At 41.8% G+C, this 14,712-nt stretch overlaps 1 protein-coding gene across 2 annotated transcripts in view; it reads left to right on the top strand.

The window, feature by feature from the left end:
• Positions 1 to 14,712, top strand: part of SNX9 (sorting nexin 9) — a 191,823-nt gene that overhangs the window by 131,615 nt on the left and 45,496 nt on the right. For both annotated transcript variants that reach the window (XM_089669737.1, XM_089669738.1), the window contains one exon: positions 6,593 to 6,723. In XM_089669737.1, coding sequence (XP_089525863.1) covers positions 6,593 to 6,723 — 131 coding nt within the window. The remainder of the gene's footprint in view (positions 1 to 6,592; positions 6,724 to 14,712) is intronic.

Raw genomic sequence — 14,712 nt, 5'->3', positions numbered from 1 at the left:
AATTGTCAGTTAAATTAACTCAGCGCCGTAATGCAAAAAATGGCCTGGTCATGAAGGGGGGTAAATCCTCAGGAGGACAAGTGGTTAATGCTGTTCAATTTTAGTATAATCTGCTAAAAGGCATTCATGAGCAGTAGAATTCACTTCAATAAGATCAAGCTAACACATGGATCATATTAGCAATGTTTAAAATTAGACATACACTGCTGTACTTAATCTGAGTTGGTAAGTGGAGACCACTGTACAAATCATTTCCTATTCTCGAAAGACTGGGTAGGTAAAAAGATAGTGAGCAGAAGAAAAAAAGAAGTGAAGAAAGGTCCATAGACCTAAGGTACTAGCTTTGCAAAAAGAATCTGGGGCAGATCAAGGGGCGGAGTAAAGACAGGGAATCCACTCTGCCATTCCCTAACTCCTGGCAAGAGGTCCATCATGTTAGTGGTAGAGTCACCCTACAACAATGCTGCATATTCAGGAGTGAAAGTAAACCCATTACAGTAGTACCGGGTTTTCTTAAACTGATCATGTGTATCTCTTTAGAGGCAAGTAGGCTTTCCATGCACTTGAACTGCAAATATATTTAGACAAGCGCTCCTCGGGATGCGAGTATATCGCATCCAAAATGCGGACCGTATCTACCAAATGCAATCTTAATGTGCCAAAATACTAATATGTGAAAAAATGTATAATATATGAAATATATAACAATGAAACAATTATATCTTAAATCTCATCAAATATGTATCATATATCCATAACCACTAATATATGAGTGCCAATGTGTCCATCATGCAATATCACTATATTTAAAAGTCCATAAATAAATGTGCAATAATAAGTTCTCCTTGTTATCTTTATAAATATTCGTGTTTCTAAACACCACCACACTGTGTCAAATCCACCACCAGACAAATTGAATGAACTCACCAGAGCTCCATGTTTGTAATGTTATAAACCAGCTAAAAAGCAGTGGCTCTGGGAGCAACGATCTGCAGGAATGCTGATTTGTAGCTGTTAACATTTTCTAGATATGGCTAACCGTGTCAGTAAGACTGTCTTATAAATAAATTGTTATTATTTATTATTATTATTTTTTTTAGCATGTAGCCCAGCAATGGGCAAACTACGGCCCGGCGGACCTTTTAATCCGGCCCACGGAGAACGTGAAGGGAGCTAGGCTCCTCTCACAGTCCGCCCTGAAGACCGGTGTAGCATGAAAATCTGTCTCCTATGAGGATCTGCCCCCCTCGACGTATCTGCGCATGTGCCGGAGATCGCCGATCGGCTGCTAATGCCTGAAACTGGCACATGCGCAGATACGTCGAGGGGGACAGATCCTCATAGGAGACAGATTTTCATGCTACACCGGAACTGCGCGGGAACACGGCGAGAGGAACGCGCGGAGCAAAGGTAAGTGAATTGACACGGGGGGACTTAATATGGGGGATGAATTAATATGGGGAATGAATTACTATAGGGGGGATGAATTACTATAGGGGGGATGAATTACTATATGGGGGATGAATTACTATAGGGGGGATGAATTACTATATGGGGGATGAATTACTATATGGGGGATGAATTACTATATGGGGGATGAATTACTATATGGGGGATGAATTACTATGGGGGATGAATTACTATGGGGGATGAAATACTATATGGGGGATTAATTACTATGGGGGATGAATTACTATATGGGGGATTAATAACTATGGGGGATGAATTACTATATGGGGGATGAATTACTATATGGGGTATGAATTACTATATGGGGGATGAATTACTATATGGGGGATGAATTACTATATGGGGGGTGAATTACTATATGGGGGGTGAATTACTATATGGGGGATGAATTACTATATGGGGGATGAATTACTATGGGGGATGAATTACTATATGGGGGATGAATTACTATGGGGGATGAATTACTATGGGGGATGAATTACTATAGGGGGGATGAATTACTATAGGGGGGATGAATTACTATAGGAGGGATGAATTACTATGGGGGATGAATTACTATGGGAGATGAATTACTATAGGGGGGATGAATTCCTATAGGGGGGATGAATTCCTATATGGGGGATGAATTACTATATGGGGGATGAATTACTATATGGGGGATGAATTACTATATGGGGGATGAATTACTATAGGGGGGATGAATTACTATAGGGGGGATGAATTACTATGGGGGATGAATAACTATGGGGGATGAATTACTATATGGGGGATGAATTACTATATGGGGGATTAATTACTATGCTTACTATGGGGGAATATTACTATACTTACTATGGATGACACATACACATCATTCATCTACTCTTGGTCCGGCCCCCGGGTCCAATATATGAACCCATTGCGGCCCTCAAGTCAAAAAGTTTGCCCACCCCTGATGTAGCCTGTACCTAATTTGTGTATAATGGGGGAAATTTGTTAAAACTGGTGCACTCAGAATCTGGTGCAGCTGTGCATGGTAGCCAATCAGCTTCTAATGTCAACTTGTTCAATCAGGCTTTGACAATAAAACCTGGAAGCGGATTGGTTTCTATGCAGAGCTGCACCAGATCTTGCATGCTCCAGTTTTAGTAAATAAACCCCTATGACTTGGAATATTACTATAACCATTTCAGCTCTCACACCTGTACACTGCCTATGGACCAGAGCAATTTGTAAATTTCTGCTATGGGCCTATTCAACAACAATAATAATATTAATATCTTTTCTTGAGATAATAAAGTAATGCATATATAATTTTTAAGGCAGACAAAGGTTTCCTGTAGGATATTGTCTTGCACAAATTATTTTGTTTTTTAGGCTTCGCCATTTTCAGTTGTCAAGGCCCATTCATGGTATTCAAATTTCAAATACCAAAGCCTGTACTCCCATTCTAGTTCTGGGTTTTGACTACTATATGACTGTCTTGCACAGAGAGGGAATGGGGGTAAGTCTATCCTGGGTGATGTATGTAGATTAATGTTCTTCAGCAAGTTTTGGAATCAATTTTCTTCCTTTTCTATCATGTGATCGCCATGACAGGCATTTGGCCCTGGTTCACACCAGTGTGACTTGTCATGCAATTTGAAAGTTCCAAATCGCATGACAAGTCGCACCCTGTTTGTTCCTATAGAACCGTTCAAATCAGTTCAACTCCGACTTTGCAGTGCCACACTGATTTGGGGAAAAAAAGGTTCCTGCACCATTTTATTGCAATTTCATGTGTGACTTGCATAGACATCTCTGCATGAAGTCGCACAGATGTCAGACGAGCTGCACATGAAATCGTACTGACCTGCAGCTTTAAAATTGCGCTACTTCAAGTGAAGTAACGTGATTTCAAAGTCTCATTCGGTGTGAACCAGGACTTCAGGGGATTACAGGGGTTTGTTTACAAACAAACCTGCCAAATTCAGTTGTCTTGTGTCTTAAAGTTGCCTTAACCCCTTCCGCTGTACCTCCCGGCCTTTTAAGAGCTTCTAAATTTTGGGAGGTGGAGGCAGGCATTTGGGTCATGTGACCCCTGTGATTTGGCTGTCGCAGCAGTCAAATGACTGGAAAGGTCCCGATCACAATTATGCATTGGAAGCTTTTCTGTCCCCACCAGTCACTGTGCTGAGAGCGAACAGGGCACACGCTCTCATTACAGAAAAGTGTTTACATGGGACCACCAAGAGGCCGCCTATAGTGTGCCTCCAGCGGGGAAAGGTTGACCCAAATAGCAAAACTATATTGCAGTTTGCCAATCTTTAGATGTACTGGCTGCATTAGTTTTTTTTAGACTTTCTTTCCTTTATTTTCACCTGGGGATCTTGCCAGTAAGTCTGTTTTTTTTCACAGAATAAGCTCTCCTGCAAATGTATCGATTAAGAGTGTCAAGACAAGCCATTTACCACTGACAAGGGTGCTTACAATGATCAGCATTTATTTATCCATGCAAAACCTTTTTCCCAAAAGAAAAAAAAACTGTTGTAACTGCTTTTGTAACTATAGTGTGAGCTGGAGTTTGGCTTCAATTTGTTACTATATCTAAATCTGCCAGTCCGTCTAACGCACACACGCCACCCCAATCCTCAAATTAACAATGCTGCTGTCTGCTGTGCCCACTGTGCTCCTTCATCCAGAGTGGGGTGTACGCTAATACAGAAGGTGTGTTACTGGCCAGATCATCAGGTGAAAACAGAAAAGGAAAAATAATGCAGCCACCACATCAAGGGATTGGTAACCTGTAATATATTACATTTGTGTGTTAACACTCGTCCCTGTGTCAGTTTGTATAATAAAAATGTGAGAATGATTTAGGTAATTAAGTCATAAAGTTACTGGCAAATTAACCAACTTATGCTGATGGTGCTAAATTGGTGTGGACATCCTTGCTACAGTCGCCCAGGGTTATGAAGTGTTAATCTCCACTTATTGGGCCCCAGTCCTTTGGGCCACTGGGATCAGTTTTAAGGACTAGCTCAATTACTTGTAGGCAGCACAAGGGGCTAGCACTTTACCCTCATTGTGGCATTTAGATACATTATAGGCCGGGTCAAGTTCACTTTTAAACATTCCATATTTAATAAACAGTAACTCAACATCATTAATCCTGGATACCATTTCAGTAGTGATGATAGCAGTAAAACAGAAGATTAATGCTGCATAATGCAATTTTATCAATATTAGTGCCACTTGTAATCTATGACGGGGTCCAGTATTGTGACACTGTACATGATAACAGAGAGAAATGTCACAGGCACACCAAGGATCTCCAATATGGGTCCAAAATGGCTTTACTGAAGGTTTACATAGTTACAGCAAGGCAACATTTCGGAGTCTCACAGGACCCCTTCATCGGGAATGTAGGTCACATGCCTGATGAAGGGGTCATGCGAGACTCCGAAACGTTGCCTTGCTGTAACTATGTAAACCTTCATTAAAGCCTTTTTGGACCCATATTTGAGATCCTTAGTGTGCCTGTGACATTTCTCTCTGTTGACTCTGCTCAGTTCCAGCCAACGGTCACTGCAACATCCACCTATGCATACAGCTATCTATAGTAGGAATGTTGGGATTGTGCATCTTCGCATTGTACATGATAAAACTAATGTCCAAAGAAACAATAAATTGAATGTAGAATGATGTTGCCAATATTAAAGAGGAGCTCCACCCAAAAGGGGAAGTTATGCTTTAAGTACTGGTTCCCCGCTCCCCGTGATGAATTGGCACCTTTGGGGAAAGTATACCAGATTTTGATAAGTACCATATTTTGACAAGTACCCGCTCCCAGTTCTGCGATCGTCTAGGCGATCAGAAGCAGACGTTGTCCTCCCCCCTCCCTCTCCGTAGTCTTCTGGGACACGTGACAAGTCCCAGAAGACTACGGGCCGTTCATAAGGTGCAGCGCTACTCGCTCATGCGCAGTGGGCATCCAGCTGTGAAGCCGCAAGCTGTCACAGCCGGGTGCCCACACTTAAGATGCCTGCACCAGGGAACGAGGACGGCCGGTGAAACTGGCTGGGGTGAGTACACCACTGGATCGTGTACAGGTAAGTGGCTGTTTTTTTTAGAAGTCAGCAGCTAAAGTTTTTGTAGCTGCTGACTTTTTTAATTTTTTTTTAGGTTTTAACTGGAGCTTACATGGACTTAACTAACAAATTGAACCTGAACTCCAGCTAACACTTTACAAGCAGATACAAAAGGTTTTACGTAAATGAATAAAGGCTGACCATTGTAAGCACCCCTGTCAGTGGTAAATGGTTTGTCTTAAAGTGGTTCTAAAGGCATTAAGGTAAAAAAAAACCTTCTGTGTGCGGCCCCCCTCTTAAATACCTTAGCCCAATTTTGATTCAGCAATGTGCATGAGAGCTGAGGCTCTCTTGGCTCTCTCTCTTCATTGGCTCAGACACAGTAGCAGAAGCCATTGGCTCCTGCTGCTGTCAATCACAGCTAGTGAGGAATCAGCAAGGGGTGGGTGCGAGCAGCACGGTGTATTTTTTAGACACACAGAAGTGGCTCAGGAGTGAGCACGCACAAGTGCCCCCATACCAAGCAGCTTTCTGTGGGGGCATTCAACGGAGGGGAGGGGGGCTGGGAGCGCCATCAGGGGACCCGAGAAGAGGAGGATCTGGGCTGCTTTGTGCAAAGCCATTGTTTATTTAAAACATGAAATAAATGCCTATATACAATCACCTTAACCCTCTAATTACTACTTTGTCTGGATAGCTTGGTATGTTAAAGTAAGCTGAAAAATAAGACGTATTGGCTGGATCACCAGCTGAAAGAAAGGGCAAAGGAGACTAATGCAGCCACCACATCTAATGATAAGTAAGCTGCAGTTTATTACATTTTTGCTTTTGGGTTTAATACCACTTTAACTGACATGAAAGAGTCTTTACATGCTCTCCTCTCAAGCTGTCATAGTGCTTGATGCTTATCACAAATGCACACTTCACCTATTCACCTACAAAAGAAATTGATATTGACTATACATGTGTTCACCTATAATAGTCTACCATTTCCTAAGCCTGCACACTTTTTTTTAATACATAGGGAAGTACATGTTTAATAGACATTTTTCTCTTTTCTCTTTCTCATTAAGGTCGTTTTGAGGAAGAATTTATAAAGATGCGTATGGAGAGATTACAAGCATGGATGTCTCGAATGTGCCGCCATCCTGTTATATCAGAGAGTGATGTTTTCCAGCAATTTCTTAATTTTCGAGATGAAAAGGTATCCAATAACTGCATATCTGTGTTTCACTCTTCTAGTATTAGGTGCTTAACCATTAGCCGCCCAGCCAATGGCCGTTTGGCGGCTTCAAATGTGTTGCTGCATTCCGGGTGCACGCCATTTGGCATGCTCCCGAACATGCGCAGTTTGCGCTACTGCAGAGCGGCGCAGCAGCGCGATCTGTCACTGGCCGTGCACCTCGGACACGGCCGATGACAGATCTGAGTACCGGCTCTCGTTGCTGGTACCATGTGACCTGCTGTGACCAATCCCACCAGGTCACATGACAGTTGTATACAATGGATGGCTTCATTCATGCCATCCATTGTATACATGTCATGTGATTAGCTGTGGCCAAATCACAGCTAAGCACAAAAAAAAAAAAGGCTGAATGAATCGATTTCATTCAGGTAAATGCTCGCTTATAGCAAAGTAGTTCTTTGCTATAAGCAAATTGTGTAAAAAAAAAAAAAATACTGATCACTTCCCCAAAGTAGTACAATGTTACTATGGTAACATTGTACTACTTTGGTCATAGTAAAATATGAAAAAAAAATATAAAAAAAAATAAAAAAAAATGTAATAAAAAATTAAAAATAATGAAAAAATAAAAAAAAATTTTAAAAAAAAATATATATATATTTTTTTTTTCATACTGTCACCAGTCAGTGTCCCTGTTCACCGCCATGCCAGTTATATGATGACGCTGTACTGCACTGGTGACAGTATGTAAAAAAAAAAAATAGTGAAAATAATTTTTTTAATTTTTTCATTTTCCGAAAAATTATGACAAAAAAATACAACTTCAAAATACTCGCCATGCCTCTTATGAAGTACGTCGGACTGTCTACTCTGCAAAAAGGGGTCATTTGGGGATATCTGTACTATTCTGACATTCTTGGACCTCAAGAAATTAGATTGGCTGTCAGTACTTCAGGATTGATCAATTTTCAGATCTATACCATAGTTTGTGAACTCTATAACTTTCCTACAAACTAAATAATACATCCTAATTTGGGTTATTTTCACCAAAGACATGTAGCAGAATACATCTCAGCCTAAATTTATGAAGAACAATTATTTATTTGTAAACTTTTATAACAGAAACAAAGAAAAATGTGTTTTTTTTCAAAATTTTGGTCTTTTTTTGTTAATTTAGCAAAAAATAAAAACCCCAGCGGTGATTAAATACCGCCAAAAGAAAGCTCTAGGTGTGTGATGAAAATGATAAAATTTTAGTTTGTTGTATGACCACGCAATTGTCATTCAAAGTGTGAGAGCGCTGAAACATGAAAAATGGCCTGGGCAGGAAGGTGTAAAATTGCACGGTATTGAAATGGTTAAAGCAATACTAAAGGTTAATTTTTTTTTTTTTAAATAACAAACATACTATAATGGTTTTGCACAGAGCAGCCTCCTCTTCTTGGGTACCCTGAGGCTCTCCTGGCTCCTCCTTTCTGTCGGGTGCCCCAATAGCAATCAGCAGCTTGCTATGGGGGCTCCCGCTGCTCCTTGTGTCCATTCACACACGGAGCCGCAGCTTGGCCTCGCCCCTTCTCTTTCCTCATTTTGGCTGACCGACTGTGATTGACAATTTCAGGTACCCGCTCCCCACTCTCCCCAAAGGTGCCAGTCCTTAATGGGGAGCAGGGGATGAGTCTTTAAAGCAGAGCTTCCCATTTTAGGTGGTGGAGCTCCGCTATAATATTTTTAATCAAGTGACATCATTAACCAAGATATCTTTTGAATGGGCAGTAAAAACTTCAGTTATTTCCTTTGTTCCATAGTGTCCTGGCAGGGATAAATCCGTTCTCTGGGTCACAACTCTGGGAAATTCAACCATAAAGTGCTAAGCAGTTCATGTGGTTAAAATAAATGATCTATGGGATGTGACCTTCAAATATTAGCAGGAGGGCCACGGATGACGATAATTCCATTAACAATCACCCTTTTTATTAGCGATGGACTGCCCTTTGTGTAAAAGTAGAACCTGTTTAGGTTTCAGTAAATCTGTTCAATAATACCTAAAGCAGCACAAACACAGATGGCGGACTGTTTGTTATGTCAGCAGTTTTAGCAGTCCTTGACTTGCGGATGGTTCACAGCTGGTTTGTCTCTACACTTTTGTTAGCTCAGTAGGTTTTCTTGTCTTTATAAAATGTACATACTGTATCTAGCATGATTTCTTTCCAGAAAGGTGTGCATGACTGATATTAAAAAGGGTCTGTCACATATATATATATATATATATATATATATATATATACATATATACAATCAGGTCCATAAATATTGGGACATCGACACAATTCTAAATTTTTTGGCTCTATACACCACCACAATGGATTTGAAATGAAACTAACAAGATGTGCTTTAGCAGGAGACTGTCAGCTTTAATTTGAGGGTATTTACATCCAAATCAGGTGAACGGTGTAGGAAGTACAACATTTTGCATATGTGCTTCCCACTTGTTAAGGAACCAAAAGTAATGGGACAGAATAATAATCATCAAACTTTCACTTTTTAATACTTGGTTGCAAATCCTTTGCAGTCAATTACAGCCTAAAGTCTGGAATGCATAGACATCACCAGACGCTGGGTTTCATCCCTGGTGATGCTCTGCCAGGCCTCTACTGCAACTGTCTTCAGTTCCTGCTTGTTCTTGGGGCATTTTCCTTTTAGTTTTGTCTGCAGCAAGTGAAATGCATGCTCAATCGGATTCAGGTCAGGTGATTGACATGGCCATTGCATAATATTCCACTTCTTTCCCTTAAAAAACTCTTTGGTTGCTTTTGCAGTATGTTTTGGGTCATTGTCCATCTGCACTGTGAAGCGGCGTCCAATGAGTTCTGAAGCATTTGGCTGAAAAGGAGCAGATAATATTGCCCTAAACACTTCAGAATTCATCCTGCTGCTTTTGTCAGCAGTCACATCATCAATAAATACAAGAGAAGCAGTTCCATTGGCAGCCATACATGCCCCCCACGCCATGACACTACCACCACCATGCTTCACTGATGAGGTGGTATGCTTAGGATCATGAGCAGTTCCTTTCCTTCTCCATACTCTTCTCTTCCCATCACTCTGGTACAAGTTGATCTTGGTCTCATCTGTCCATAGGATGTTGTTCCAGAACTGTGAAGGCTTTTTTAGATGTCGTTTGGCAAACTCTAATCTGGCCTTCCTGTTTTTGAGGCTCACCAGTGGTTTACATCTTGTGGTGAACCCTCTGTATTCACTCTGGTGATGTCTTCTCTTGATTGTTGACTTTGATACACATATACCGTGTTCCAAATTATTATGCAAATTGTATTTACTGTAATCAAAAGCTATTTCAATCAAACTTTTAACAACATTTTAACTTTTTAAACATTTAACAGGTCACGTTACATTGTAACATAGACCCCTTATTTGACAGCAGCTTCACAAGTCTTGCATCCATTATCCATTGAACTTGTGAGTTTTTGGACAGTTTCTGCTTGGATTTGTTTGCAAGATGTCAGAATAGCCTCCCAGAGCTGCTGTTTGGATGTAAACTGCCTCCCACCCTCATAGATCTTTTGCTTGAGGATGCTCCAAAGGTTCTCAATAGGATTGAGGTCAGGGGAGGATGGAGGCCACACCATGACTTTCTCTCTTTTTATCCCCATAACAGCCATTGATGCAGAGGTATTCTTTGCAGCATGAGATGGTGCATTGTCATGCATGAAGATGATTTTTACGGAAAGCATAGTTCTTCCTTCTGTACCAGGGAAGAAAGTGGTCAGTCATAAACTCTACATACTTTGCAGAGGTCATCTTTACACCTTCGGGGACCCACCAGCTCTGTTCCTATGATTCTGGCCCAAAACATGACTCCACCACTGCCTTGCTGACGTCGCAGCCTTGTTGGAACAGGGTGGCCATCCACCAACCATCCACTACTCTATCCATCTGGACCATCCAGAGTTGTACGGCACTCATCAGTGAATAGGACTGTTTGAAAATTAGTCTTCATGTATTTTTCTGCCCAATGCAGCCGTTTCTGCTTGTGAGCATTGGTTAGTGGTGGCCGAATAGAAGGTTTATGCACAGTTGCAAGACTCCGGAGGACTCTACACCTTGATGTCCGTGGGACTCCAGAGGCACCAGCAGCTTCAAATATCTGTTTGCTGCTATGTAATGGTATTTTAGCAGCTGCTCTCTTGATACAATGCATGGATCTGGCAGAAATCTTCCTCAATGTGCCTTTATCTGCACAAACTCGTCTGTGCTCTGAATCAGCTGCAAATCTCTTAATAGTGCGATGATCACGCTTACGTTTTCGTGAAATATCTAATGTTTTCATAGCTCGTCCAAGGCATTGAACGATTTCACTCTTTTTGGCAGCAGGGAGATCCTTTTTCTTCCTCATATTGCTTGAAAATGGTGCTCTGCTTAACCACTTGCCTACCAGGCACTTATACCCCCTTATTTACCAGGCCAATTTTCAGCTTTCAGCGCTGCCGCACTTTGACAATTGTGCGGTCATGCAACATTGTACCCATATGAAATTTTGATCATTTTTTCTCACAAATAGAGCTTTCTTTTGGTGGTATTTAATCGCCACTGGGCGATTTACTTTTTGCGCTATAAATAAAAAAAGTGCAAAAAATTTGAAAAAAAAAAGTTTCTTTGTTTCTATTATAAAATTTTTCAAACAGGTATTTTTTCTCCTTCACTGATGTGCGTTGATGAGGCAGCACTGATGTGCACTGATAGGTGGCACTTCTGGGCACAGGTGTGTGACACTGCAGAGTGGCACAGGTGGGTGCACTGCTGGGCACAGGTGGACGGAGCTAGTGGGCGGAACTTGCGGGTGGCACTGCTGGGCACCGATCATCAGGGCACTGATCATCAGTGCCCTGATGATCGGTGCCGATCCCCGCTCTGACAACTGCCGGTTCTCGGCAGTACTTTCCTCACGATCTGACAGCGTGAGGAAAGTGCAGCTGAGAACCGGCACTTGCATTTCCCTCTGATCAGCGTGTCATTGGACACCGCTGATCACGTGGTAAAAGGCCGCTGTGATTGGCCTTTTACCACATCACGTGATCAGCTGTGTCCGTAGGACACAGCGATCACGGAGATCGCCGGGTGCGCGCCCCCTGGGGCGCACAGGAGAGTGCGTTCTGGGAGGACGTCATATGACGTCCACTCAGAACTGACCGGCCGCAGTGCAGCCGTCATTCGGCTATCTGCGGTCGGCAACTAGTTAATAATGTGGAACACCCTGCTTTAGTAGTTTTCCCTTAAATTGGGCTCACTGGCCAATCTAATTATCACAGGTGTCCGAGATTGTTTTCAGTGTTCAAAAGAGCCCTGACACACAATGCCATCCATGAGTTAAACTGAAAAACAAAATATTTAATCTTTGTGACACTTAAATAGAATTTGCACAATAATTTGGAACGCGGTGTACACTTACCTCCTGGAGAGTGTTCTTGATATGGCCAACTGTTGTGAAGGGTGTTTTCTTCACCAGGGAAAGAATTCTTCGGTCATTCACCACAGTTGTTTTCCGTGGTCTTCCGGGTCTTTTGGTGTTGCTGAGCTCACCGGTGTGTTCCTTCTTTTAAAGAATGTTCCAAACAGTTGTTTTGGCCACGCCTAATGTTTTTGCTATCTGATGGGTTTGTTTTTGTTTTTTCAGCCTAATAATGGCTTGCTTCACCAATAGTGGCAGCTCTTTGGATCTCATCTTGAGAGTTGACAGCAACAGATTACAAATGCAAATCGCACACTTGAAATGAACTCTGGACCTTTTATCTGCTCATTGTAATTGGGATAATGAGGGAATAACACACACCAGGCCATGGAACAGCTGAGAAGCCAATTGTCCCATTACTTTTGGTCCCTTAACAAGTGGGAGGCACATATGCAAACTGTTGTGATTCCTACACCGTTCACCTGATTTGGATGTAAATACCCTCAAATTAAAGCTGACAGTCTGCAGTTAAAGCACATCTTGTTCATTTCATTTCAAATCCATTGTGCTGGTGTATATAGCCAAAAATGTTAGAATTGTGTCGATGTCCCAATATTTATGGACCTGACTGTGTGTGTGTGTGTGTGTATGTGTATATATATATATATATATATATATATATATATATATATATATATATATATATATATATATACACACACAGTATTTCACAGAAGTGAGTACACCGCACACATTTTTGTAAATATTTTATTATATCGTTTTATGTGACAACACTGAAGAAATGACACTTTGCTACAATGTAAAGTAGTGAGTGTACAGCTTGTATAACAGTGTAAATTTGCTGTCCCCTCAAAATAACTCAACACAGAGCCATTAATGTCTAAACCGCTGGCAACAAAAGTGAGTACACCCCTAAGTGAAAATGTCCAAATTGGGACCAAAGTGTCGATATTTTGTGTGGCCACCATTATTTTCCAGCACTGCCTTAACCCCCTTGGGCATGGAGTTCACCAGAGCTTCATAGGTTGCCAGTGGAGTCCTCTTCCATGACGACATCACGGAGCTCGTGGATGTTAGACACCTTGCGCTCTTCCACCTTCCATTTGAGAATGCTCCACGGATGTTCAATAGGGTTCAGGTCTGGAGATATGCTTGGCCAGTCCATCACCTTTACCCTCAGCTTTTTTAGCAAGGCAGTGGTTATCTTGAAGGTGTGTTTGGGGTCATTATCATGTTGGAATACTGCCCTGCAGCCCAGTCTCGGAAGGGAGGGGATCATGCTCTGCTTCAGTATGTCACAGTACATGTTGGCATTCATGGTTCCCTCAATGAACTGTAGCTCCCCAATGCCGGCAGAAGTCATGCAGCCCCAGACCATGACACTCGCACCACCATGCTGGACTGTAGACAAGACACACTTGTCTTTGTACTCCTCACCTGGTTGCCGCCACACACGCTTGACACCATCTGAACCAAATAAGTTTATCTTGGTCTCATCAGACCACAGGACATGGTTCCAGTAATCCATGTCCTTAGCCTGCTTGTCTTCAGCAAACTGTTTGCGGGCTTTCTTGTGCATCATCTTTAGAAGATATTTCCTCCTGGAATGACAGCCACACAGACCAATTTGATGCAGTGTGTGGCGTATGGTCTGACCGCTGACAGACTGACCCCCCACCCCTTCAACATGCAGCAATGCTGGCAGCACTCATACATCTATTTCCCAAAGACAACCTCTGGATATGACGCTGAGCATGTGCACTCAACTTCCTTGGTCAACCATGGCGAGGCCTGTTCTGAGTGGAACCTGTCCAGTTAAACCGCTGTATGGTCTTGGCCACCCATGCTGCAGCTCAGTTTCAGGGTCTTGGCAATCTTCTTATAGCCTAGGCCATCTTTATGTAGAGCAACAATTCTTTTTTTCAGATCCTCAGAGAGTTCTTTGCCATGAGATGCCATGTTGAACTTCCAGTGACCAGTATGAGAGAGTGAGAGCAATAACACCAAATTTAACACACCTGCTCCCCATTCACACCTGAGACCTTGTAACACTAACGAGTCACATGACACTGGGGAGGGAAAATGGCTAATTGGGCCCAATTTGGACATTGCCTCTTATGGGTGTACTCACTTTTGTTGCCAGCGGTTTAGACATTAATGGCTGTGTGTTGAGTTATTTTGAGGGGGCAGCAAATTTACACTGTTATACAAGCTGTACACTCACTACTTTACATTGTAGCAAAATTTTATTTCTTCAGTTTTGTCACATGAAAAGATATAATAAAATGCTCACATCTGTGAGATACTGTATGTTACATACACGCACATGCAGTACATATATACTGTGCGTGTGTGTATGCATATGTGTATGTATATATATATATATATATATATATATATATATATAGAGAGAGAGAGAGAGAGAGATATTACTAGTTATTTTATTATTAACATAGGTACACTTCTAAGTTTTAACTGTTATGCTGGCAGATTACCAATTTTGCTGAGTAATCCTAAATTTG

This window comes from Staurois parvus, unplaced genomic scaffold, assembly GCF_062004578.1.
Source record: "Staurois parvus isolate SC_StPar_1 unplaced genomic scaffold, SC_StPar_1.0 ptg000081l, whole genome shotgun sequence".
Classification (NCBI taxonomy): Eukaryota; Metazoa; Chordata; class Amphibia; order Anura; family Ranidae; genus Staurois; species Staurois parvus.
The sequence above is the reverse complement of the archived record's forward strand: the minus strand, read 5'-3'. Positions and strand labels throughout refer to the sequence as shown.